General features: G+C 36.3%; 2 protein-coding genes and 1 long non-coding RNA gene across 3 annotated transcripts in view; 2 read left to right on the top strand and 1 right to left on the bottom strand.

Annotated features, from left to right (window-relative positions):
- The window catches only part of LOC135086939 (discoidin domain-containing receptor 2-like), a 105382-nt gene that overhangs the window by 5341 nt on the left and 73978 nt on the right, over positions 1–26063 (bottom strand). Inside the window, exon 11 of the mRNA XM_063981763.1 lies at positions 16139–16306. Within this exon, the coding sequence (XP_063837833.1) occupies positions 16139–16306 (168 nt within the window). The remainder of the gene's footprint in view (positions 1–16138; positions 16307–26063) is intronic.
- LOC135086755 (uncharacterized) lies at positions 15079–15973 on the top strand. The gene is made up of 2 exons (XM_063981536.1): positions 15079–15201; positions 15523–15973. The coding sequence occupies exons 1-2, from the start codon at positions 15132–15134 to the stop codon at positions 15849–15851; spliced, it is 399 nt and encodes a 132-aa protein (XP_063837606.1). The 5' UTR covers positions 15079–15131; the 3' UTR covers positions 15852–15973.
- Positions 22402–23309, top strand: LOC135086816 (uncharacterized). Its single transcript, XR_010260608.1, has 2 exons — positions 22402–22632; positions 23147–23309. It is a non-coding gene; the product is annotated as an uncharacterized LOC135086816 (long non-coding RNA).

Genomic DNA, 26063 nt, shown 5'->3' with positions numbered 1-26063 from the left:
TTCTGTTGCATTAAAATGATGTAATACGGTTCGCCCTGATAAAAGTGGGGGTGATTACGATTCTGGTCACGTGACCTCAGAGGGCATGGAGGGTCCGAGGACTGGTTTTAGGAGGATTGGCTAATAACCGCCTCGTATTTAAGTAGCCTAGCTCTTAAAAAAATTAAAAACGCTTAAAATTATTTCTTACACATATTAATCAGGCTGTCGGCTGTGATCTATGCCAGGTGACGTAAATGTAAAGACAAGAAATCATCAAAATCGCATTTTACATAAGATTGTTATTAATAGTGTTATTGCCGACATCTATTATTAACTCATAGTGAGTGGTTCAGCTTGTTTGTCTTTACGATAAAGATGAACAAAGCTAATTTGAGATATTTATTATTATTTAGTCACTTCTAAAAATGTTTTCCCTGAAAATATAGTGTTAATATCTCAGTTCAACTGTAACAAAGTTTTCAATTGTTTTATTATTGCTGTATAGGAAAGCAAACAACCTAGAATAGATACGGAATCTGTAAATCGTGAAACTAATGGAATTAAAGTATTGTTTGTTCAGTTGTTCGGCAGAGGTCTGCGGAACAACGGACAGCAGCGGCTACAGTAAACAAACCTCAAAAATGCGGCGTGGCCCCACAAAAGGCGTATTTTTATTCCATCATACTAAAACAACATAGGGCAATTCTATTAACTTTCACGGGTATGTCACGATCAAATTTAATTATCCTCCCGTGTTCAAGTTTGCTGGTGTTGTGTTGTAATTTATACGAAGATCAAGATCCTCGCGGGCACAGAGTTAATGAGAAATGAGAGTAGTTAAAAAAAGTTGGTTCGCTGTTAATTAAACTAAAGATCATTCCCAGTCTTGGATCTTTTACTGCCGTCACAGATGTTGAAGGATTTATGATTGTAACTACTCGTGCAATAAATGTGCTCTCATATTTTCTGCGAAACAAAGTTTTAGTGGTCAAAAGTATCGTTTAGTTATAAAAGATGATAAATTATAAACTTTGGTTAGTTTAATTGGCTTCTGCACAACAGAATACAGTCAGGTTAAAATCGGCCCTTTTTAGTCCTGGATTAGTTATTGAATTTATCTGAATCCGAAGGACCTAAGAAAACCAGCTGTTTTGACTGGATCAGAATAAGCAAGAGATCATTTTCGGCTATCTTTATCCCTTAAGATTCCTGCAGTGGACTGCCATAAGATGTATTTGCGAGTAAGTTTGTAATGATGATGGTTCTCTAAAGATTTCATTAAGAAGTAAGCACTAAACTGTACTTACTTCATTTGAAGTCCACGAGAGGGTTGTTAAAAGTTTAGTAGTTAAACTTAAAACTGTATTGTCGCTCTTAGTGAAGCTCCATCTTTACAGAGCAGCTGCGGCGCTAATAATATTTACCTCTGTGGCTTACGACTTATTTTTGTTTGGTATTGTACCATTACGGTTCTTATGAATTCTGCTACTTATTTATTTCATTTCGAAATTTTATGACTGCCTCAAGATTATGCTTCTTATTGAGTATGGCTGAAATTAACTCAGACAGATTGAGTCTTGTGATTTTTGAACTTCAAAATCGTTACAAAATGCTTTAATTTATGATTGGTGTTGATTTCAAATATGAGACTTCAGTTCATCAGTTTAATTATTATAATATTTTATGTTCAGCTGTGGACGTCGTTCAGATTTATTTACGTATACCTACCTACCTACTTACTTGCAATGTATGTACATAAGAGCTTCATGAACGAAATGGGATGAATATCTCATGTTTTCCCACAAAATAGAGATGCCTTTTTATGGTACTTACTAGTATCTCATAAAATAGAAAGCCTAAGCCTCTATAAGTAGTAGAGTGGCTGGAGCACCTAGCGGTTTAAAGTGCTGATATTATTTTGTTATGAAGTTTATCAATATCATGTGCTAGTTAGTAAGTGGTATTTATGTGTTTAATTTAGGTCAACCTACTCGACGACCTAAAAATGTAGCTGGAAATAGCTGGATGGAAAAAGTATTGCATGTTAAAAATTTATACTTGACAACTGTTTTGTGATACGAAATGAGGTTTTTAAAAGGCCATTAAAAGGAGCAATTAATTGTTTCCACCAAACGTACGGTTTTAGAAATATAATAAATCTTTTTTACACATTAGCATTCACATCACGCACGCCGCAGGTGAAGCCTGTAAGTCAACATGTAAACTTACGGATAAATGCTAAACAACAGTAATTACAGGTTAGAAACCTGTAATTACAGCTGAAATATGACTACGCCTGTCATTCTTTGACGATGTTTAAACCATTTAAACTACATTTGATCTTAAAAGTAGAATATAGACGCTAATAAATCAACTTGCTGTACAATGTTACAACGTCAAATCTCTGTAATTAATGTTTTAATGTGAAAAATCATCATCATTTATTTGTGTTGATTTATTTTTGACTTGCCCTGCAACAATGACTAAAAAGTAGTGGGTAACTTTTTGAGTTTATGTTATCGCATGCATTCACAAAAGTAGTAAGTTTAGGTTAGGTACTACCTAAATAAGTAACTAGGTATCCTACTAATATTATATAGTTAGGTTTGTAAGTACCTATTTAACAGCGTAGGTAATCGTTTATTGTCCATTCGCTGTATCTCGGGAACTTTTCAGGGTTTTCAGGGTTCTCGATGCGATGCCGGTCGTAAAACCATTTTATTTAACGTTAACGACTTTCTGAAATACGTAATGGCTTCAAGTGATGGCGCAACAAAGGTGTTTGTTGTCCCGGGGGAGGAGAGTTGGTCTAGATCAGTGTTTTTCAACCTTTTTTACGACACGACCCCCTAGTATGAAAAAATATTTTGCGACCCCCCGACCGTTCGCTTTTTTTTCATGCATTTTATAATGTTACATAGATGTTGTAGGGACCAAATACTTCAATCCACACAACATTTACACGTTTGCATAGTTAGATTTCGGTTAAATCAAAGTTCAAAAGTTTTTATAACTTAGGCAGTTTTTACGACTTCTCGCGACCTTAAACCGACCGAAAATCCGTTCAGTAGTTTTTGCGTGAAAGAGTAACAAACATACATGGTAGCAATCTCGTCAGTAATAATAATTAAGTAAATACATTTATCCTACTAATATCCTACTTAATATTAAAAATGCGAAAGTTTCATCCAAACTTTAAATATAAATGTATTTACTTAATTATTATTACTGACGAGATTGCTACCATGTATGTTTAGTGACCATGAAAGATTAAAACAATATAATGTATTTAATTAATTATAATATCTTAAGTTTTACAATAATAAGGTAGGTATATCCATCCAGTTACCCTAGGTCTTCATTATGGATTTAATTTACAAGTAGTTATTTACAAGCACTCTGCTAAATCCTTTGGCTTCAGGGAAGAACCTGGACCGCCACCAGTCCAGTGTTCCCTTGGCAGCTCTGTGTATGCGAGTTGCCTTCTTCTTACTGTTTAAAGTCACTCCACACCTTAACAAATAAACATTACAAATAATAACGACGAAATAAGATAAAAGCAATCAAAATGAATAAAGTAGTAGGTATTTATACACACTTTTCTCAATTTCTCTGTAGTTTTCGTGTCGCCGGTGGCATCAGCATTTCACGTTCGCGTGTCCGTTAGTTCCACCCACCGTTGACTATTGTTGACTATTCTTGGGGCCCTTCAGTGGGCATACTCAGATCGCCACATCTATAGAAAAACAACTTTATTGTATCTAGAAAATATAAATCTAGCACTCATATTACTGAATTTTAGCTAGGCACGTGGAAAGTTATGCTGGAAAGGTTGTATTTCTCCAAAAAAAACAGCTCAAAATTATTCGTTTAATTCTGAGGTTTAATTTCGAAATTCCTCCACTACATAGTATGTTTATTTTTACTTAACTTACCTTTCCATAAATGCTACAATCGGTTTAAACGAATAGTCGCAGGTTCTCATTTTCCTATCCTGGTTAAAATCCAATTTTTTGTGGAAAATTATTCATCAATAATTCTTCAACAAAACATGTTTTGTTGTCTGTTGTCATGACAACAGCTGCGTCAAAGTCGCAATGACAAGAAATAAACAATACAAATTTAAAATCATCATGTTAATTCAGCTTTAAGCACTGTTCTAGGACACTTAAATTTTGCAGTGTTATTTTTGACATTTTCGTTATTTCCTACTCTATCTTTTCTATATAGTTAGAAAGGAGCGGCATTCGTTCTTTCATTCATCCATTCATAGAGTGTGAAGTTGGATACGTTAACATGCTCACCAACATGACATCACAAAACCATCGAATTATCGCTGGCGAGTAAAGTATACGGTAATTGAACTCATGGTATGATTTTAATGCAAACTTCATCGATCCACGTTTAAACTCTATCGACTGTAGTATACGAATACAAGTTTTCGATGGCAACTCATGGTAGAGGCAAGAAACGTAACTGAATTTACTGATGAATGCAAAAATAAATGCGCCATCCAAATAATCTCCCGAGCGAAAGGTTAAGTTGCAAAATTCAATTAACTACTTACTTATGAATTTTGGTTCAGTAGGTCGAAGTAAAATCATTTTTGGAAATCTCAATACTTTTAAAGTACTGAAAGATTGTTATCAGAATATTTTCTGAAACTGCAAATGTTGTACCTTTCTACTACCTATAGTAGAAAAGTAACTAAGTAGAATTGACCTCTCGACTCTCCAACTTCTAAACTCTTGCTAACGAAATACCACAGAAGTTTTTCGTTTATTTGAAAACTATTCCCTTTTTATCGTTCAGTTCATCATTAAGTGAAAATCCCAAACAACCAGTTGGGTTTCGCAGAAGTCGCCCTCACTTAAAAGAATTTTTAACAGTTTGTTTGTAACACAACATACCTAATAACCAATGGTAAGAATGTTTGGATGTACACTATCCATTTCCGTTTTTGCTCTCGCTCTCAACATATGGTGATTCTTTGCGATAGAACGAGACGACATGACCGGCAATGGGCAGTTAACATTGTTGCATTTGCAAGATAAGATCTGACTCCGGCTTCGCCCACGTGAATTCTATCTGCATCTATTACATTACATCTTATTCGGAACTTTAAATATGTTTATTTTTTGTGAGGAACTTAGTATTTACCTTTTCTAAAATAAATTACCTCCAAGTTACTCGTAGTTAATCTCACGAGAGTCCCATCTACATAGGCCTAGATTAGTACACTTCAATTTTATTGATTTGTAGCAATTAAAATAAAATTAAAACTCATAAAACTCATTTATTTTTGCAAATAGGCTTTTAAAAAGCACTTTTACACGTCCCAATATTAACCCTACCACTGCTTCGGGACAATAAATGGGCCAGTGCTGAGAAGAAGCAGCGCAAGAAACTCAGTCACTATTACACACTCTGTATTATAACTGACACATTAATTTATAACACAAATCATGCTCATTACTTTAACCATAAAAACTTGGCTTCTTTACTACCACAAAACACACCTACTCTTCACTCATTTGATTTCCATTAACCAGTGCGTACTGGGAGTATCGTAAATATAATAAAAATGTGAAAAATAAATGCCCCAAGCTATTAAGGCGTTTGCGGGCGGGCGGCAACTACGGTGGGGCGGGCGTCGTGGGCAGATTGCATTTTCTTGCTATGGCTAGTAATCAATTTTTATGAGCATTTTTGTGGACCAATGCTCCACCTCCCCTTCTGTGGAAACTAAGGCCTTGAATATGTTGCAGGCGCATTGTAGTTTACGCCATGTTGTGTTATTTCTATAAAAAGTATTATCCCCTCAAGCGATCTGCCGCGGGAAGGCGCTACTGCGTGAAGTGCCCCCCACTTCCCGCGGGAAAAAAAAAAAAAAATCCCGTTGCGCATTTTCCCTAAAATAGCTTATCATTATTACCGTTACATACTATCGAGTCACATTTTTGGAATCTGGATAAAATTACCCGTCTTTTGGTGTAACTTTTAAGGCTAACAAATATATATTTTAGGTACAACACTTACTTGAAAAAAAAGATTCGTCATTTTTGTCACTTTTTGTGATTGCACTTGATTCACCTTCAAAATTAGAAGCAATGTTATATATTAACACTTATTTCCAAAGTTAATCACATTATACACGTTTTTTATAAAGAAAAACACACTTCCAAAGCATCTAAACGATAAAAAACATCCATCTTTTTCACTACCCAGACGGGCACCGCGGATCGCGTCATCTTCAAACACAGACTGAGAAAAATTTCGTTGAAAAGCAACCATAGTGCCTAGAAAATATAGCTATCACATTCATACTTAAGCATTATTACTTTCGAGCGAAAGAAACAGAACTATATTTTTTAAATGACAAGGTCCCGAACTTGGACAAGTGATTTGCGTCTGCTCCCGCCGCAGAGCACTTTAGAGCTAAGTGACGTGCGTCTGCTCCCGCCGCAGATCGCTTGAGAGGGTATTGCAATAAACACATTGTTTTTAATTTATAGAAAAACACGGTGCTACCTAGTCCTACAACCCGCCTGCCAAGCGTGGGGATTATGGCGAAACCCTCCACTATAGGGGAGGAGGCTCATAGTCCAGCAGGGGACTGTAAAGGGCTGTTGATGATGATGATGATGATGACATGGCAGCAAATCGAGCGCACAGTGTTGAATAGAGCTCTGTGATTGGTTCGTGTGTCACCCTGTGCGTCCACGCGCACTGTGAGACCTCATAGTAATGTTTGTGAATACGGGCGTTAATACTTGTCATTGTAAAATCACTCAAAGCATAGACATGTTAGAATAGTGCGAGGAGTGAACCCTCAACCTCTGTAACAACCTCGCGTAGCAAGGCATATAATGACCATACTACATAATATAATGTCTTTTAACCAATTTCTACAAGATTCCAATGGTAAAAAATATCATTTACCTTAATAGTGTTGAATATAAAAGGAAAAGAAGGAAATGTTTAGAAAATATTTGCATCAAACTATGCAAACAAAGGCGCGCCTTAGAAACAGTTTAGAAACATTTTCTCATAAAATACCTATGGCTTCTGTAACGTTGCCCGCAAGAGTCCTTTGCTCGCTTTATAATACGGCTCTATCTAAAGAGGCTAGACATTTTCTAATGCGGGGGATTCCAGCTTGCGACATGCGCCCAGCTAGGAATTCGGTTGGTGGATCCAGGATTTTAGCTCGTCAGCGACACACGTTATCTGTCCTGACCACACTGGCCGCCAACCTGCGCCAAATCCAATGTCAATATACAGGGTGCTTAAATCGTTGGCATCCTTCTAAAATAAGACTACTTGTGAAATATAAGAAATATAAGACAAGTCCAATTAGTTAAAATTGCAATAATTCAAACTTTGTACAGACAGCACATCAAGCTCTTATGGCATCTTATTTCGATGTGTTGGGTGTAATTTTGCAACAAACTGTACAATCGTTTTAAGACAAAAAAAGTCATTGGATTTCTTTCATATTTGGGGAATGTAGGTAGGTGCTATACTTAATAAGTACTTATCATAAGTAGTCTTACATTAAAAGGATGTTAATGACATAAACATTCTGTAGAAAGGCGTCGGAGAATAAAGATTAACATTTAATCAAGCTCCGTATTATTTGTTCTCAAAATATCCTCATTCATACTACAATTTGCAGGATGATCAAACGGAATTTAATTAACGCGAACTTGTTGAGCAATGTACACATTTTACTTAAACTCTTAATTATAAGATGTAGTGAGTTTGGTAATGAAGACTTCTTCTCATTTTAATGTGTTGATACGTCTAGACAGTAAGTACATGATAACTTTCTTACAACTTTGAACATTAATTAAATATTTTCGAATATAAAGTAAGAAATAAAATAGCATAAACCGATCTCAGCTTGACGTTACAACGCTTAGGTGAGCGTAAAAATAAAAAAAAAACATTACAATATTAGCATAACAAAGCATACAATGTGGAATGAATTAAATCTAAATCTTAAGTTAATTGCGCTCTTTAAATCCACGTCTGCATTTGCATAAGCGTTATACGGCTCGGCACGCAACATTTTTCTCGAAAACTTGGCCTGCGCACTGCAGTGCGCTCCAGAATACAGGATGTAACAAATCAGTAAGCTCTACTAATATAACATTGACAGGTCATCAGAGGGCTCACGTGAGCGCGTTTGATGAAAACACACTCAGCCCACAGGGTGTACGTGTTTGTTGCAACGTAGTACCTATTACAAATACGTAAATATACCCGTGTTTACCGTGATGTTTGTGTCGTCTTCTGTGCCGTATTATGGTTTGCTATAAGTCGTTGAAGTATCTACATATTTTCGAAGATGTTGAAGAATATAATGGCAATTACACATTTCATTTGAATCTTACTCAAGACATACGCTACGCTGATTACGTTGCAGCTTGATCATGTGAGATTGGGCTGATAATTTCAGTTAATTTCAAAACTATTCATAATTTATAAAATGCGTGCCAGCGCATTGCCTTTGAGAATCGTTTAAAAGTACCTACTTAAATTTTGTGAAGTTATATTAAATGGAGGACTGAATATGAAAACTCGATTCCTATCCAAAACACCCTGTATAGATATTGTTCCTTATTTTACGACGCGGGTGCACGATCTAATTGAAAATGCATGTGACGTAGGGGGCACGTGCACGGAGTATTTCTTATTTTCCAGTAAAATCTATTGATTTACAGTTTCTGTTTTATTGGTAACCTTTGCGAACGTAATACCTACCAAAAAAACTACGGTAAATGAATTGAAATGAAATTTGATTCTAGGCCCAAAAATCGAGTTAGTTTTCTATTGGCTGTTAAACTCGATTTTTGAAATATATTGCTAGAAGATTGAATCTGTGACCCGATGACGTCATACTGTGTCATGGTCATGAGGATCATTCTAACATACAATTGCAAAATCTACGAATTAACATTCACTCTTCTAAAAGACATTTGTAATGTAAACAATTCGCCGGTATTTTAATATGATGCTGTTTTGACCTTCATTAAAACATTTTTGATGGTAGGTTTATGGCGATACCTTTATAAAACACCTGTGCTTGGAGGTCGTTAGTTCGTTATTTACGGCTTCATAACTGACGAGTCGTTTTATTAATCTGCGATCATGTTTGTTTCTTTGTGTACTTTAAACCATATAAACGTCTTTGTCAAAGATAATGTTAGATAGATCCTAAATACCTGTAGTACCATATGCCTACCGATACCTACTTCTTGGAGTGGTAGTATTAATAATATAATATAACAAACACAGACAAAAAATCGTGTTTTATCGTCAAGAAATTTCCCTATCACAAAATTGTATAGTTGACACTCAAATTAATTACTCTTTCCACTCAGTAGCCTTTAAAATCAGTATTTTTTTTAAATATTTTTATTTATTTAGGAACACCAGGGTTTTACAGTGTGTAATAATGACATAAGATAGGCAAAAAGTAAAGTTCCCACAGGTAAAAAACAATTTAAAAAATTTGCACCAGGGTTACTACATACTACATACTTACTACGTACTAACTGATAATGGCAGACGTCATTACCATACAAAATCTTAGAGTTGTAGCGGAGTCGCGTTTTGCCAGCTCACAAAAGTATCTCAATTAGGCAATTACCAAATAGACGTAGTCTAATGCCAAGGATATAAATCCAGCCATACATTAGACTGACGCCTGACCAGGTGGATCAAATTATGGCGGCCGTCAGCGCCGTCAGCGGGCCCATTCAATCAGCAGCGTAATTACTCATCATCAGCAGGTTTTAAACGCTGCGGTGGGGGTGTAATGACGTCATGTGTGATTCTCTGCGGGGTCTCGAGATAATTTTCTTGTGGTGAACACTAAACTGATGGAGTTTCCATCTTATTCCGATTTGGAAATCTAGTCAACTTCTGCCACTTCAACCTCAATTGTAGGAGTTTGAAAATTTCACTTGCAATTATTATGTATGTGGTTTTGCAAGTACCACATTTAAGAAAATAGTGCAAACTCAATGCCATCAGGAATTTTTTGCCAGTTATTCTTTGGGTGGAACAGGAAAATTTGTTTGGCAGTGCTTTAAAATTAATGAAAGAAAGAAAAACTTTTACTTTGAAATTTTCTTTGAAGCCACTTTCACGTTCATTGATAGCGATATCCTTTTTGCCAACTTGTCTCTCAACTGAATCTTTAAATCATTAATCTGCGTTACTATAATATAAGACGGCTTCCTATCTTAGTTCGTGCCAATAGGTGCTCATTAGTATCAGCCCGCTATAGCGTGTAGCACAAAGGCCCGTATCAATATCCGCCTGCTGCGATTAGACAGCGACAATACCTGGCCTCGATTGGAACTACTTGATAGGTGCCTGCTTCTGACCGTGAATTAACAATGCCTAGGTTCCAAAATCCATATTAAAACTATAATTAGCTTAGAATGCTTTAGCTTAAAATCAAAGCAATCAACGACATAGAATCGCCTGTGGGAACGATCTAAAGGCTGACTAAAATTATCATTCCACTTCAATTGATTTCAAATTTTAAAAACATGTATTGTATTATCGGGCTGGCTGGCTAAGTTTTCATCCAAAAATGGAGTTAGTTTTTCTACTAATCCAGCAATCAACGACTGATTTGACGTGGAGTTATACGACTTACAGTTAAACTTTTCCATATAAATAAAATCCGACGTAAAAACGGCTAAGATATTTTACAGCTTATGTAAATTCCACGAGCACTGATCTTGGGTCCAATATTTTGCTGCAGCCTTACACCTAGGTATAAACGAACAATAAAGTGGGTCAGAACTCCAAAGATATTACGTCAACCGATGAATTAAGCGGATTGGATTCATTCAACTTGCACAAAGTTTTATTGAAATCCAGGGCGTTATCTTGACTGGCGGCCGTCTAATTGAAATAGATTTCGGGAGGATAATTATGTCATTGTAGATACTCAATTATTTAAATACCATCCCAACTGGGGCGTTCGTAACTGGGACAGAATTATCACAATGGGTTACATACAAAGTTTAGAATTTGACGAAGACCCGGTTTCAGAACAACTGCTTCATTTTTTGGGGATACAAATACGTGGTATTCGTAGATGAGACTATCTTGTTTTTTAGATTTGAAAACAAAGACGATAACGAAGCTTGAAATGAAGAATCGACTAACAACGGATTAAAAACTGTAGCGAATGCGCAACAAAAGCAGCATGAAAATTCAGAAAGCACTACTGCGATAAAACCTGTGGATAAAACTCATGGCAACTATTAAAAATCCCAATGAAAAAGTGCTTGTTAAAACTTCCATTGAGAAAAAACACGTACCGAGTATTATGGGTGAAATTGTCGAAAAACCGAGTGGACCTATCATCGCGAATAAAGAGCTAAACGATCGAAGTTAGACGTTTTGTTTTCGATGTGAATTTCGATGGCTTTCAATTTGAACGAACACGGCGACTGTTTCGAACCAATTCGATATCTATTGCACGTTAAATTGAACAAAAAACGTTTTTGCTTGGCTGTTTGCGTATGTGGACTGTTGGTTTAAGTTTGCAGTAAGAATTGTTGATATTGGACGACATAAAAGAGATAATTTACTCTCCGTGCATTCTTTTCAGTATTACAAAACATTATTACCGGTGATAAAGTCGACAAAAATGCCCGATAAAGGGAATCAATACTTTGCTTACAACCTTGCTAATGAGTCGCGTTTTGACAGCTCGTAAAAAGTATGTCAATTGTATTGAGATTTTGCGACTTGTAAATAAAATATACTTTTTTATCAAATAATTTGTACAGACTAGTATTTTCAAACAAATTATACAACGAACAGATATGTCAACAACTAAACCCCTTTGTATTGAGTGTAAATCTAACAGGCTCTACTTCGTGGAACTAGTCGGCGAGGTCGTAACATCCCACTAGAGGGCGCCTCTGCTGCCAGTGAATAAGTAATACAAACATGACTATCCGTTTTCGTGTGGGTGGTAGTGGGTATGCATTAAGTATACATTTATTGCTTAGTTATTTGAAATGAAATCTCCCTTTTGCAGACGTACAGTTTCCTGTAGTTAAACTAAATTGCTGTGTTATAGCAGTGCCTCTTGCCCTCCGAGTATCCACGGAAGACCAGCGTCGTGGTGTCCCTTACGACACCTCGACATGATGCTGAGTGGATACCGTTTCGGTGACACGCACATCACCTACTCTATTTAGTTTTATTTTTGATGCTGTTTTGTGTCGCTGAATAAAATATTTCATTTTCATTTTCAAACTAGAATTTTAGACACTTTTATTACCATTACAGAACTAAACGTATAAACGTAACTATTCGTTTCTAATATACCTATTTAAATGTAATTTGTGAGTAAAAGCATTGGCGCTAAATATCCAATCAAATAGTTCTTAATGTAGCGCAAATACCAATAACAATTTTAAATATTATGTTTTGGAGAAAGACCTCAAATTATTATTACCAGATTTTTGCTATCCATGATGATGATGGTGATATCATTGGAAGTAAATAAACGTATTTCAAAGGAATTAAAATTCAAAGTAACTGAACATATAAAGTACGACTGCTAAAGTTTAGTTAGCAAACTGTAACGTACGAATACATGAGTGCTATGCAATTACAAAGCCGGGTACCAGCGGCCCCTTTCCAAAACGTTTAAAAAGGTTTAGCGTTCAACTCCAGAATTGCTAATGTTAAAACGTGTTGTAACGTACGTGCGGGTGCAATTCGTACCTGTTAATTTTAGTTTCATTCCGAAATGAACGCTGGCGCAGCTGGGCCTCGATTAAGCTGAACCATCCGGATAATAACGACCCGGGCCGATTAGAACCGGTGATTAATTGTTAACAAATAAACGAGCAAACTTAAGGGATCGCTAATTGCCTACTCATAAATGAGATGCGTTTGCCTTTTTTCGGGGAAAATTATTGTACAATCACTAAAATAGAGCACACAATCAATGGAATTGAACAAATTATGAAATTGAATCATACGTAATGAGATTAATGAATAATGAATTATGTTAAGCGAAAAGTGGTTAATTAAAAAGAGTGCCATCATTGACATTATTAAGTTTTTTAAAACAATTGGCTTCTGATTGAGTTTGATAAATGAATTTAATATGTTTGTTTACTTATAGTACAAACTACATATGAGTATACACGTAATTAACATACAAATAGTAGCTACCTACTCATTCATGCATTTCATGAAAATACAAATTGATTACCTACTACGAAAATGGTGAATAATTGTCATTTATACCTAGATACGTAAAATGCGTGCCTCACGTGACCTCGCATTTTAAACAGCCATTCATAAATGATGGAATCCATTAAAATTCTGATGCACCCATCTGTTTCCATGCACCTCGGCTGTTTGGTAAAAAAACTGTTAAATAGCACAGTATATTAAACGAATATTATTTTTCAGTATTCCTGTCATCATTTACCAAACACTACAGCTTTATGATCCTTTTTTCCTACTAATAATTCTCACTTACCTTTCGTAGTTAGTAGCCAAAGTTCGCAACACGTCTTTGTTACAATTGGAATAAGGTTGTGTTATCAATTATTATCACCTTTTTGGCCACTTTGGGTGTCTCGGACAATATGACGCTGACTGTACACAATAACAATGAAAGTATTAGTGTGGTATTAGGCGTATCCTATACTATACAATACGCCACTCTTTGTCAGCTTATTTGTAAAATATACAATGCCGTATGTATTTTTTGCGATTGCATAATATAAATATCAGAGTTACATTTCATCCCGGGTTAAGCGTACCAAAATTCGAATTTGCATAATGTTAATGAGATCGACACATTACTGACTGACTGTTATCGATACTCGTATATTACCATATCTGTGGGTCTAGTCAAAATGCCATCGCGAACCAATAGGAAGTTTTCACTAATGTCAGTCGCCGCGTCACCAGTAATTCGATTCGATCGGAAAATGGCAGCCAAAATGCACATTGAACCACCATCGACGCGGCGATACAAAAGTTCATACAAAATCGAATAAAAGTTAAAAAATGTCTATGACTTTGCGATTGTTTTTACTTTTTTTAGCTTTTTTTTTTTTAATTTGTTTCTTCCTTCTTTCTGCTCTCTGTTTACGTCTATGCTTCGCCGTCAAACTAACTGTCAAAACGACATCGCGATACGGATTTGTCAAAACAGCCTTAGGGTGGGTTGCACCATCTTAGTTTAACTTTGACAAACGTCTAAAATCTGTCAAACTCCATACAAAAAACACCGGTTAACGTCATAGTTACGGTCAAAGTTAGGTGGTGCAACTCACCCTATTGGTTTTCGATCAAACCGAAGCTTATCACCGGGGTTTTGGTAATCGCAATGAAAATGGCGGGTGTTGCGATTCGATTCGATTTTGATTGAGTCTTAAATGCATGTTGGCTAAGCCTTTGTATGGGAAATTTCAATCCGGTCTTTCGATTATCGATAGGTAGGGCTTTGCGATTCGATTTTTTGCCGTTTGACTAAGCCTTTTTTGTTATCGACCTCTTTTGCGATTTGTTTGTTTGTTTGCGACTGGTTTGCGATGGGTTTGCGATTTTAAAGTGCGTTTTGACTAGACCCACTGCTGTTCACATCGTTTAAACAAATATTGTTCACGACTTGATAGTATGACATCAATCATGATGTCAGTTATCTAATGATCATTGAATTATGGGAACACTTGGAATTCTGTTTCCTTGTCAAAGCTTCACAGGTGACAATGGGAATCTTGAATTATTACAAAATATCCTATTCACTGGCATGAAGAGAAAAAAATGACGTTAATAAAAACAAATGAAAACACTTTCTTGTGTACTCGAGGTGAGTATTGTCGTTAAATATGAATAAATTGCAAATACTAATACACTTTTCTGAAATCGGTAGATATCACTTTTCTATCTTTGTGGAATCGTGGTGGAATCCCAATGTGTTGAATCAGCAATAAAACCTATAATCTTCATAAAATGGCAGAATAATGCTCATTATGCTTTATGTTTATTAAAAAGAAATAACAAAAAGATTTGACGCTGTCTGTCAGTTCAGGACATGTCTATTTACATTTAAATTCTCAGTAAACTTATAAAAAATGGATAATTTCATAAAGAATATAAAAAAGAAACTGTCTGTCGATAATCTTGTGGACATAATGAAAGATTGTAAGAAAGTATTATAATTCTTGGGTTTTTCATAAGTGGAGGCTTGTGATTAGTTATCATCAAACACGTACCTATCCCAGTTTCATCCAAGTATCTCCTGCTTTCTTGGCGATTGATTTGTTATATTGTTGAAGCTATCGTTCTTTATGCCATTAAAATGATTATTTATAAATATTTTTGGTAAAATATTTACAAATAATCATTTTAATACCTATTAGCTTTTTGCTTTGACTTTTAGCTGCGAAACGATCTCTTTTTCAGATTACCTACTGAATTTATTAACTTCAATGGGTAAATCTAACTAAGCTGTTTCTGTTTCAGCCAAAGTAATAGACGAAAGCACCATCAAAGAAGAAGACGTAAGAAACACTCTTCAAAAACTAGATCCTAACTCAGTCATGGACGTTGATGAGATCCATGCAAAACTTAACGAGCTCTCTGAAGAGGTCAGCAAATCTAAATCGAAGACCGAGACTTCTACCACTTCTACGAGCAAACGTATTATAGACGTGGCTAAATCCAGCATCGGAGCTTTGGGAACAACGGCAAAAAAAGAAGAAGAACCAGAGAAGAATCCAAACGAAAACGAGTATCTGAAAGCGTTAGGCAGAGAAGAAAACGTATTCAATTTGTACGACGACTTCCATTAGCAATTAAAGTTGCATTTGGATTGACAATGGTTTAAGGAAGTTTGGATAAGCAAAAAGTTATCATTAACATTGTACATTGATATTCTTTTACAGCAATAAATTCTTTCAATGAAATCTTTGAATGCAGTTCTATTTCTTTAAAAAATAAAGGAATAATTTATTTGAGTAAAATCTATCTACAGTAAAGAGTATTTTCCCCCTAGGTGGCATTACAAAACCACCCTATATAGTCAGATGTGCCGTCGACTGTACGAGTACGTAAAGAAGTCTATAAAAAGTGTACTCACATTCCCATGAGGGCCCTCGCCCAAGAAGGTAACTGGTCGCATGCGCCCCCGCGGGAAGTCTAGCAGGGGCGCCACTCCGTTTGGGGGCTCGGCTTCAGGTAGTTTGATGGAGGTGAATAGCCCAGGCGTGGGCCGTTCACGGCGGCATGCGCGTTCTTCCGGGTACGTCTGTGGGCAAAGATATACTTGGGTTAAGTTCTGTCCAGTTCTGTTTTCCTGTGGAGGTAACAAAATTTGTTCTATGGTTTCGTCGAATTGACAAGTGTCGCTATTATGATCCCTGGACCTCTGGACAGTTGTGGTGGACCCACTCCCAACAAAAGCATATACCTACTTAGACTACTTGGATTTACCATTTATTAAAAAAAAGTAGGGTAGAATTACTCGTATATCTAACTGATTTGTACATTTGTCTATACATTGGTCGAACTGCACCCAATTAATTTACAGTGGTTACGTAATAAGACTCGGTAAACGACGGTACTGTTCAGGAGTACAAGAGAACAATAACAGCCTAATACAATCCGTCCCCTTCGCCGAAAGTTAAATAAATCTGGTAATAACGTTTCTTATTTTTCCGTAACAAGTAGGTACAGGTACAGAGAGGGGTGCATGTAAATTATTATTACAGCGACGTACGGACTGTCCCCGCGGGCAACATCTGCTCCCGAGGCGCGGCTCTACCTAAACATTCAGCTCAAATTGTTGTAGGCAACTCACGTTAACTCACAATCTCGCCCTGAGCGACGGCCATCTTATTAACCAAGAATTAAAAGCTAGGTTACGTAAATACGAAACTCAAACAATACCGAATCGTTTTTTAGGCCGTTTGACTAATAACCAAAGTTATAAAAATATTTCTTTGATAATAATATCTTTTCGTTTCGCCTATTTTCTGTTTAATCTAAACGCAAAATTATTATACAAAATCTCCATTTATATTACGGCTGTCTTATTTAGTATTAATACTGAAGGACGTGATTACAATTAGCAGTTTTTCAGAGACGTTGGAATTAAAAATGTATGAGAAACGAATTAGTGGAGGAACAGAGATGTATATTCCCTTGCGGAGGGCAGTTTCTGGAATCGAGATCTTGCTGCTGCTTTGTTTGCGTTAGCCGAAGACAAATGGTGATAAATTATGTAGAAGACCTCGGAGTGACTAATCCACCAGGGAGAATGTAGGGACTAGTAGTGAAATTGCTCAGATCTTGTCACGACAGTAAAGTGAATTGTATATTAGGTTTCGATTGAGTTGTTTGGTAGAGATGTGATGAGGGTACGATGTTCTGACGAGGTTTCCAAGTTTTCCCATCTTAGATCAATCTTTACCGACAATCTTGAATATAAATTCACTTTGTATATCATACATGTTAAGTATTTTCTGTTCGCGAAAAAGTAATTTGTCAGCCTATTAACGTTTCACCGTATTATGCCGTCTCCAAAGCCATGGGGGTTTGTATCATTAGTGGGCATTAGCAAGTATGTACAATATAATTGATGGATGGAAATAGAACGTCTGAGTTGTTCGAGAAGATCTTTGTTCTTTACGATAATTGGAGTTTATGAACTTGAGGGAGATGCGGACTTTATTGTGGGTGTAAGCCGTGAAGTTTTGATGTCTGGAAATATGTGTTTGATTCTTTGGAAAGCCAAAATAAGACGTTCTCTTTGTAACTTATTTCACACATTCTCAATAATGGTTATCCCGCTGCCGATGATTGAGTATCGGACGTGGCTTATGAGATTCGCTCAGGGATACTCCCGTTGGTGGGCGATATAATCGCAGGTATCGATTAGTTTTTGCGATATTACACCGTTAATAATGTCCGATAGCACACATTTTATATGTGCCAGTAAATAACCGAGGTTCTCCGCTTAATTGCTATTCCCCCTCCCAAGATTGTGCTCGTATAAATTATACTGCGCGATGAGTTATTGTTCACCTGTATGTGTGCTGATGTGTGCGGAATGCAGTAAATATACGTGTAATTTCACACGGAGCGTGTGTGGAATTTTTCGATTTGCAAGTTTAGATTGCTGAGATGTTTTACGAGCTTTTTAAATCTGTTACGAAAGCCGCCGGAATACTCGTGAGCCGTACTAAAACATTAACAAAACACGGTCGGGTCCGCAAGTCGGTGTTCCCATAATGCCGTCCTGCTCATTTATCATTTCGCAAACGGCCGCATAATACCCCTAATGAGTAAAATCCATGCATACCTTAGGCAATACCATTAATATCAGAGCCCGCCCTCGCCCCTTGCAGGTGTGCGAATAGTTGGAGGTTGTTTGGTTAGTTCGCTGCCTAAGTACAAATTATCACGCTGCGGCCGCCGGGATTAAAACAAAATATCGAATATCACGAGACTCGTGTTTGTGAGTCATTTGGGATTAACGAATACGGCGGTAATTCTAACCTTGAGTAATAAAAACGAATTGCATGAATGCTATTGTTATTGGTCGCTGTGGTAAAAAGTTACTTAGTAAGGTTTTGTACTTTTGAGTGTGCATGATTGGCTAAATCTGATAATAAGAAATGGCGAAAATGCATTGAAAGGTGTTGGAGAGCCGACTTTGGTAAAAAGTAAAACAAGAATTTAGATTTTTGAATAATTATTAAACCTAACCAGAAAGGAACTTCACTTAAGGATTTTGAAAAAGAAATCTTTGTTTAGCTGCCTTTTCTATAATTAAAGCCTTTTCAAGCAGAATCCCGCTTCTAGTGCACTCAGAGTTCTATAGTAACACGTTTTGATTTATGTTGTACGAATAAAATAATCGTGATCAACATCCACAAGCCTATCTTATCACAACCTACGTGCAACTCTCGGCAGGAACTTATAATCGAGGGTGCGAAGCTTTCAGGACCCCTGCAATATCATACTATTCGAATATTAATCGCCGCTTGACTTGATGCATTATACTTACAGTAAGTACCTGCCAGCCCGTGGCTATGCAAAGCGATCCATTATTTAATTCGGTTCAGCGCAACACCCCCGCGGGTGGAACATATGACATATTCCCTCGCCCGGGGCACTTACAGTTCGTAGGGGAGACCGAGGCAAGGTGTAACAGAGGACAGTTGTGACATTGCCGATTTTTCGGAACTTATTAATTACCTACTAGCGAGCTCGTAACCGCTCATTGGAAATCTTTGGGGGCAGTGCACGTCTTATGGCTGAAATGATGATGATGATAAGCTCGTAACTGCGCGTTTTTAGTTCAAGTCTCGAGCTAACAAATACGCGGTGTTGCGAGCTCGCTGATAGTTATGTTTCCAAAAATACAAATTTCACAACTTTCCTCTGTTACAATACAATTCACCTCGGTCTCCCCTACACGGTTCGAGCAGTGTTGTGTCACCTGCTAGAGGACTCTCGATTGTTAACGCTCTCGATTTTTCCCGCTCTCGATTTTAACTCGATATTCGCGGTGTATTTCTGACGCGTCGTACGTTTGATGTCTAGCTCGTAGACTTATTGAATAAAGACTGATCGTTTAATGCCACTAAAGTCTTCTGATCAGAATTTATTGATGTTTTTTTTTTAAAGAAACGTGTGTAGTGATAACTAATGATTTAGTGCTAGACATATACTGATATTAAATGGTTATTACATGATGCGACGCAGCTTTGGTAGGTATAAAACACTTTTTAAACTATTGGATTCTGCTTCAAAAACTTAATAAGATCCTAAATAATTATCTTGTCTCGTACAAATAAGCAAGTAAATTATTAATTGGTTGGGAAAGTTTTACGGTTAGTACCAACTAGGTATTGTAATTATTATGCTAATTAGCATCTAAAACGTGGTTCAATGTTCAAGCCTTTTTACCATTAGAATATGTCCAATTCGCTACTCCTGCTTTGGCTTTGCGGTTAACGATTGAAACTTAATCTGTAACATCCAATCAGTCTACCACATCGAGTCCCGACTCGATTAAACGGTTAACGAGTTGGCTTTCAAAGTGTGCACACACCTAGCGAGTCTGCACAGTAATGGAGTGCCCGCGGAAAGAGGCGACGCAGCCAAAGCGATGCAGAGGACGTGCATTATCGAATGTTTATTTTCAACTTTTTAACGAACCATTCGATTCGAATTGTGCACCTGCTCGTTACTATGAATCGACTCGAAGTTTCCGTACAATTTATTCCGCGACACATTTTTACCGCGTCTTGAATTGTATTGTAGTTTGGTTTTAAAGTACAAGCAATATTCATACATTCATGTTTATGTTACATATATTTGCAGTACTTTTAAATTGATTTTAGGAATGGAGCATGAATATTTTAATTTAGAACTTTGCAGCGTATTAATGGAGATATGATGTGATGGTTAAAATAAGCTGCTTTAACACTCTGTCACCTGGAAAAATCCAGGATATATCCAATTAAGGTAATACGCAATGACAGGCGATAATAAAGCCCCATCTTTGAATATGGGATTTACTTGCCATGGATTTTGCAACTTATCTTCACGTAGGAGTAGGCACAGGCGACAGCACGTAGCTAAACATGATAGCTTATACAGTCCTGATAGAGTTTATTTTACAACGAATTTGTATAGTCTAATAATGTGCTGTCGACTCTACCTTATTATATTATTTTGTTGTGGTTTTTCTAAAATTATATTCAACCAAGAAATAAAGATTTTCAACAGAGAAAGGTGTCGGAAGTTCATGCTAGATTCCTAATGACTACGGTATAGAATGGGACATCCAGCTATTTGATAAGTAAGAGGTAAATACACTCTATCTCTAAAATTAGAATATTTCAAGTTTTACAGCTTCGCTTTGCAGAAAACTAACAGCATCAATACCAAAGCCTTCCAACCAAACCACGTCAAAGCCTAACCTTATTTTTCAAAAGAAATATCCCGTTTGTTCACTTCAAAGTACAGGAAAGAGTAAGTTTTCAATATGGTAACCCCATAATGCAATATAATGTTACATGAAAAGTTAAAGGCATAATAACGAGCGTCTACTGGGAAACTTCGGGAAACTTACGGGGGATATACCTGTAGATATAATAAATATAGTTGCAATATTTTATATTAGCTTTCCGCCCGCGTGGAATTTTGTCTGTCACAGAAAAACTTTATCACGCGCGTCGCTATTTAAAAAAACAGGATTAAAACTATCCTATGTCCTTTCCCCTTGTCCAAACTCTCTGTATGCCAAATTTCATCCAAATCGGTTCAGTGGTTTAGGCGTGAAAGCAAGACAGACTGACAGACAAATAGGCAGACAGACAGACAGAGTTACATTCGCATTTATAATATTAGTAAGTAAGTAAAGATGACAGAGTGAAAGACGGGCGTAAGTTACTGCCACCCTATTTACTATAAACTCACATAAAACTTTCTTTCGTAGGTACTTTTAAATATCCACCGTATCATCTTGGTAGAGAGTTATAGAAGTTTTTTTCTTTATTGTGCTATTTTAGCTGAATAACTGATAGTGGTTATAAAAATATTGATACTAGAGTAAGAAACTTTTGTCTAGTTTAAAAGTTAGAAGCTGTCTCTACGGTAAACAATGCATCGCACTAACGCTCACTTAAGCATATAAATTGGCTTTGTAACGAAACTTGCTAACTCACAGTCTTTACAATGTGCAAACAAGGTAGTCGCACTAAAATTCAGGACTCACAACCATTTTCAATGGATCAGAAAAATCATTCAAATGTTTTTCTGGTTTGACTTTTTGTTTGCGATTGTAACGATATTTTTCAAGTCGAAAATTGCTTTCATCACCTCATTTCCTTAATACTGAGTGTTTCCGTCCCTTTGAAAACTGAGAAACAACGGTTAACCTAAGTACCTATACTTATAGGCCGTTTCCCCTGTTTGAGTGTGGGTACATAAAAAGCACGAGGGTAAAGGCGGATTTTTTTTGACAAATAATATAAGTAGATAAACAAGTTTTAAATAATGAAATACGTCACCCATGACTACAGGAGATTTTATAATTGAAAGGCTTTTATGGTTTAAAATATAAATTGTATGTACTGTACTCCTATAAAAATTTTACTCGTACACACCTTAACCTAATTATTGGGTTCGAGTAGAAAAGTCAAGAGAGTAAAAACATGAGACAATCGAAAAGAATAAAAAAAATAAAAAAACGTTTCTCGCCAGGCGAGCAACCAAGGAGTTTGGTGGTACCTTTGCGACCTTAAAAATGTTTACTAGGCTATCAAAAAAAAATACCTCGACAATAATAATGACAACAACCACAGATTAATTACTACTTACAACCTCAGAATACGGAACAAACCAGAAACCGTCAACGGGCGTAAATGTGTATTCATATAAATTACTCCAAATCGCACTAATTTGACTTTAGAGCAATTAGTCAATGGCCGGCGCGCGCATTGTTTACATATCCGTCAGATTGACACTTTATAATTAAATTATGCCGTCTTGTGCCGTTCCAACATGTAAGAATGCTACTGGAATTACGAAGAAAGTGCATAGGATCATGTTTTATCCGTAAGTAGCACATTTCCAATTCATTTTAATTAAATAATAATTTTCAAAAAATATCACGGTTGTATTTTGTAAGTGTTGCCACAGGTCAACGGAATATTTTACCCTACTTTTTTATATTGAATTACATTTGTCTATAAAAAATTCACGCGTTAATTTTGTTAGCGTTACCACAGAATAATGGAATATTTTCCCCATCCTTTTTGTTTTAATTAGTTTTTAGTGTAATTTCATCCATGACATGACAACCTGATTAATTAAATTATAAGTGCCACTTGTGGTCTAAACTGAATAAATATTTTTGATTTTGATTTGATTTTAATATATTGAATTAATTTATAATATTACTCCCTAATAATGAGGAGATAATAAATTACTATCGTGAATTTCATACTTTCCCATTTATTCAAAAGTAAGGCATTGGTATCAACAGATCAGCAGCAGCAATATTTGTATATTTAATAATAATTTTAAGTAATTAATTATTGCTTACATACTTACTCTGATTTTCTTTCAGGATACACAGCCAGAGTTGTCTCGCAATCAAATTCAAGTATTGGTGATGTTTTTGATTTGGATTCTGTTTTTGACTCCAAGAAAAGTTAAACTAAAAGCACTACTGCGCCGTAAACAAATGTTTTGTTGTCGATATGTTTACATAATAAAGAACCTTAAGTTTCTTTTTTGTTTTACTTGGCATTCTAAAATTTATATACGACTTCTGTAATTGACTTTTAAATAACATATTATACCTACATATAGTATATTACACTATTTAATAGAAATAAATAATCATTACACTTAGTTACTTCGGAGTAAAAATTAAATTCATAGGTAGGTAGGTACTATCTATGCTTATGGCCAGTCATGTCATCTCGTTCTATCGCAAAGAATCACCATTTGATAAGAGCGAGAGCAAAAACGGAAATGGATAGTTAACACTGTGGCCGTGTGTACTTATTTCACTTACTTATTTTTTACTTGTTTAACATCTCTTTAAAAAATTACATAATTTTACCCCAAAAATGGGGATGTCACACGGCGCTAGTAACACTAAAGGGGGTAGAGGGGCGCGGGAGGGGAAGTATTTTGGACACAAGTTGCCGCGTAGAAATGTTATCGAACACTCCTTCTGGTTTGTTCTGTATTCTGAGCTTACAACGTATAATCCCTCATACTTTAAAAACACGTTAATGTTTATAAAGTTAAAAGTTATGTAAGAACGTTATTTAGCACATGAAGAAATTTGACACGTGGCGTAAGTTCGCTGGTATCAGTTCATATTCATTCATACTTAAAAGTTGTTCTCAAAGTAATTAAGAACAAAGATGTCTAGAACATAATTGTGTTATATTATTAAGATGAAGACTAAATGATATGTTACACTGGATTCGTTCTGTGGTCTGCGATCAGGCCAAATGAACGCAGACCGCATCTGTCAGTTTACGTTCTTTGCTCGACAATGTTGTATACAGGCTGTGTTCACTTTGACCTGACTGCAAAACGCATCCAATGTTGCAAATCTTTAACTAACAAATTAAAACCCAGAGGTGAGTTGGGATTTTCTAATAAAGTTAGAAAAGCTGTCTGGATCTATACCTAGCTTAGAGTATAGGAGCTAGAAATATTTGGGGGTAAACTATGGCGCATTATTAATGAGATGAAGCGTGCTTTCCGCTCTAGAGCATCTTAAAGACCTTGGAGTACGTTTTGAGGAATTTATTGGATCGCTTTTATTCGCAACTTACAGCCGCCCGCGACTTCGTACGCGTAGGCCGTTTTAATACCTTAGAACGTATTAATACGTTCTTAGCGAATGTCTACACCCTATAAGGAACCTACCTGCCAATTTTCAAGTTATATCCAAGGATACTTATTTATATTCTAATGCAGACAAAGTCGCGTGCGGCAGCTAGTATTTCCTAAGCATTATTACACCAGCGACATCGGCTTTCACCAGAAAAGAATACAAAAATGCATTCCCCAACGCTTAGTTAAGCCGCGGAATTTGCAAAGGTAAATGAATTTTTTAAACCGATTAATTAAGGCTACACAGGACGTACACTTCCCCTGGATTACCTATGTTCCAGCCACATAATATTTTATGGCGGTTTAGCCGTTACATTGGCTCGTGCCTACTTAAAAATACATGACGTTATTACAATGTGCGTGCCGGGAACAGTGGATGTTATGTGCTTGGGTGTATATAGGAAGTAACTAAGTGAGATTGTGAATCGCTGAAATAGCTAAGTTTGTTGGGTGAATATCTTGAAAACTGAAGACATAAACGTCTTCAGTTAGTCAGTCAGTATAGTAGAATGTTAAACAGATATTGCATTTATTAACTTTATGTCACAGGTCAACTGTTGGTACCTTTTTTACGGAACCCTAAAAAGTATCATGTTTATGTAGTGCTCGAACTACATTTAGTGAACGAAAGTACGCTACTTATTGTGCAATGAACATGTACAGTCGACGGCACATCAGCCTATACATTTTTGTTGGATAATAGCTTGTATTACGACGAGTTAGGATGCCATTGTGTTCAGTGTGACGTGCTGTAGTCATGCCTGGACGGCTGCCTGGTTTCGGAAGTGCTTTCAGTTTCAGAACAACTAGTTTTTCATTTGCCATAAAACATCGATGCGTTCGCTCCATTAAAAGTTTGGCAGACAAATTAGTGTACTTACTTTTTTGGTATTTAAAAGTTCTCAAATTGAGAGAGAGTCTATAGGCTCAGGATATTTATGTTAAACCTTCATAGTTGTATCGTATAAATGCATCAATGACACAAAACTGCTTTCTTAAAAGTACTTGTACTGTAGGCCTAAGATGCGCGCCGCGATAAGCGGTTATCACGCCATTTTATCGATTGTGCCCATACATTTTGGCTTCGATAAAAGTTATCACGGCGCGCATCTTAGGCCTACTGGTGCTTGTTACGTTATCCCATGATAAAGCCTTAGTCAGGTAGTTAATATGTAAATATAGAACCTACCTATCCTACCTGTAATAATTGATTGATAATAATTTTCAGAGGGCAAACACGAGAACTACTACTAAACACTAAACTACTTCTTTGACCACAAAAAGTAATAAGCGTAAAGAATCATTTTTAGTGCGGACTATTTTGATTGTACAATGGTTTAACTAATATATAACATCATTGAAAGCTCCCAAACGCAGTAAATTCAGATATCAAGCTGATTGATATTGTGATATCACTGATTGCACTTCCTAATGTATGTGCCATTAAACAAATTGAAGTAGATACGGTTAAATAAATCGAAGGCAATTAAGTTTATTTGCGAATGTTTCGCAGGTCAAACCACAAATGCTGGATATTTACAAGAGTTTAGAGAATGTATTGTTTTGTTAAAATAACGCCCTACTAAATAATTGTGATATAACGCACTTTTATGGAAAAAAACCGC

This window comes from Ostrinia nubilalis, chromosome Z (assembly GCF_963855985.1).
Source record: "Ostrinia nubilalis chromosome Z, ilOstNubi1.1, whole genome shotgun sequence".
NCBI lineage: Eukaryota > Metazoa > Arthropoda > Insecta > Lepidoptera > Crambidae > Ostrinia > Ostrinia nubilalis.
Note: the sequence above shows the minus strand (reverse complement) of the source record. Positions and strands in the feature narration are given on the sequence as shown.

Excerpts from the sequence above, each read along its gene's own strand:
- LOC135086755 (XM_063981536.1), top strand. The coding sequence starts at position 15,132 with ATGGATAATTTCATAAAGAATATAAAAAAGAAACTGTCTGTCGATAAT. Across the intron at positions 15,202-15,522 it reads TGTGGACATAATGAAAGATT|CCAAAGTAATAGACGAAAGC; the intron begins GTAAGAAAGTAT and ends TTTCTGTTTCAG.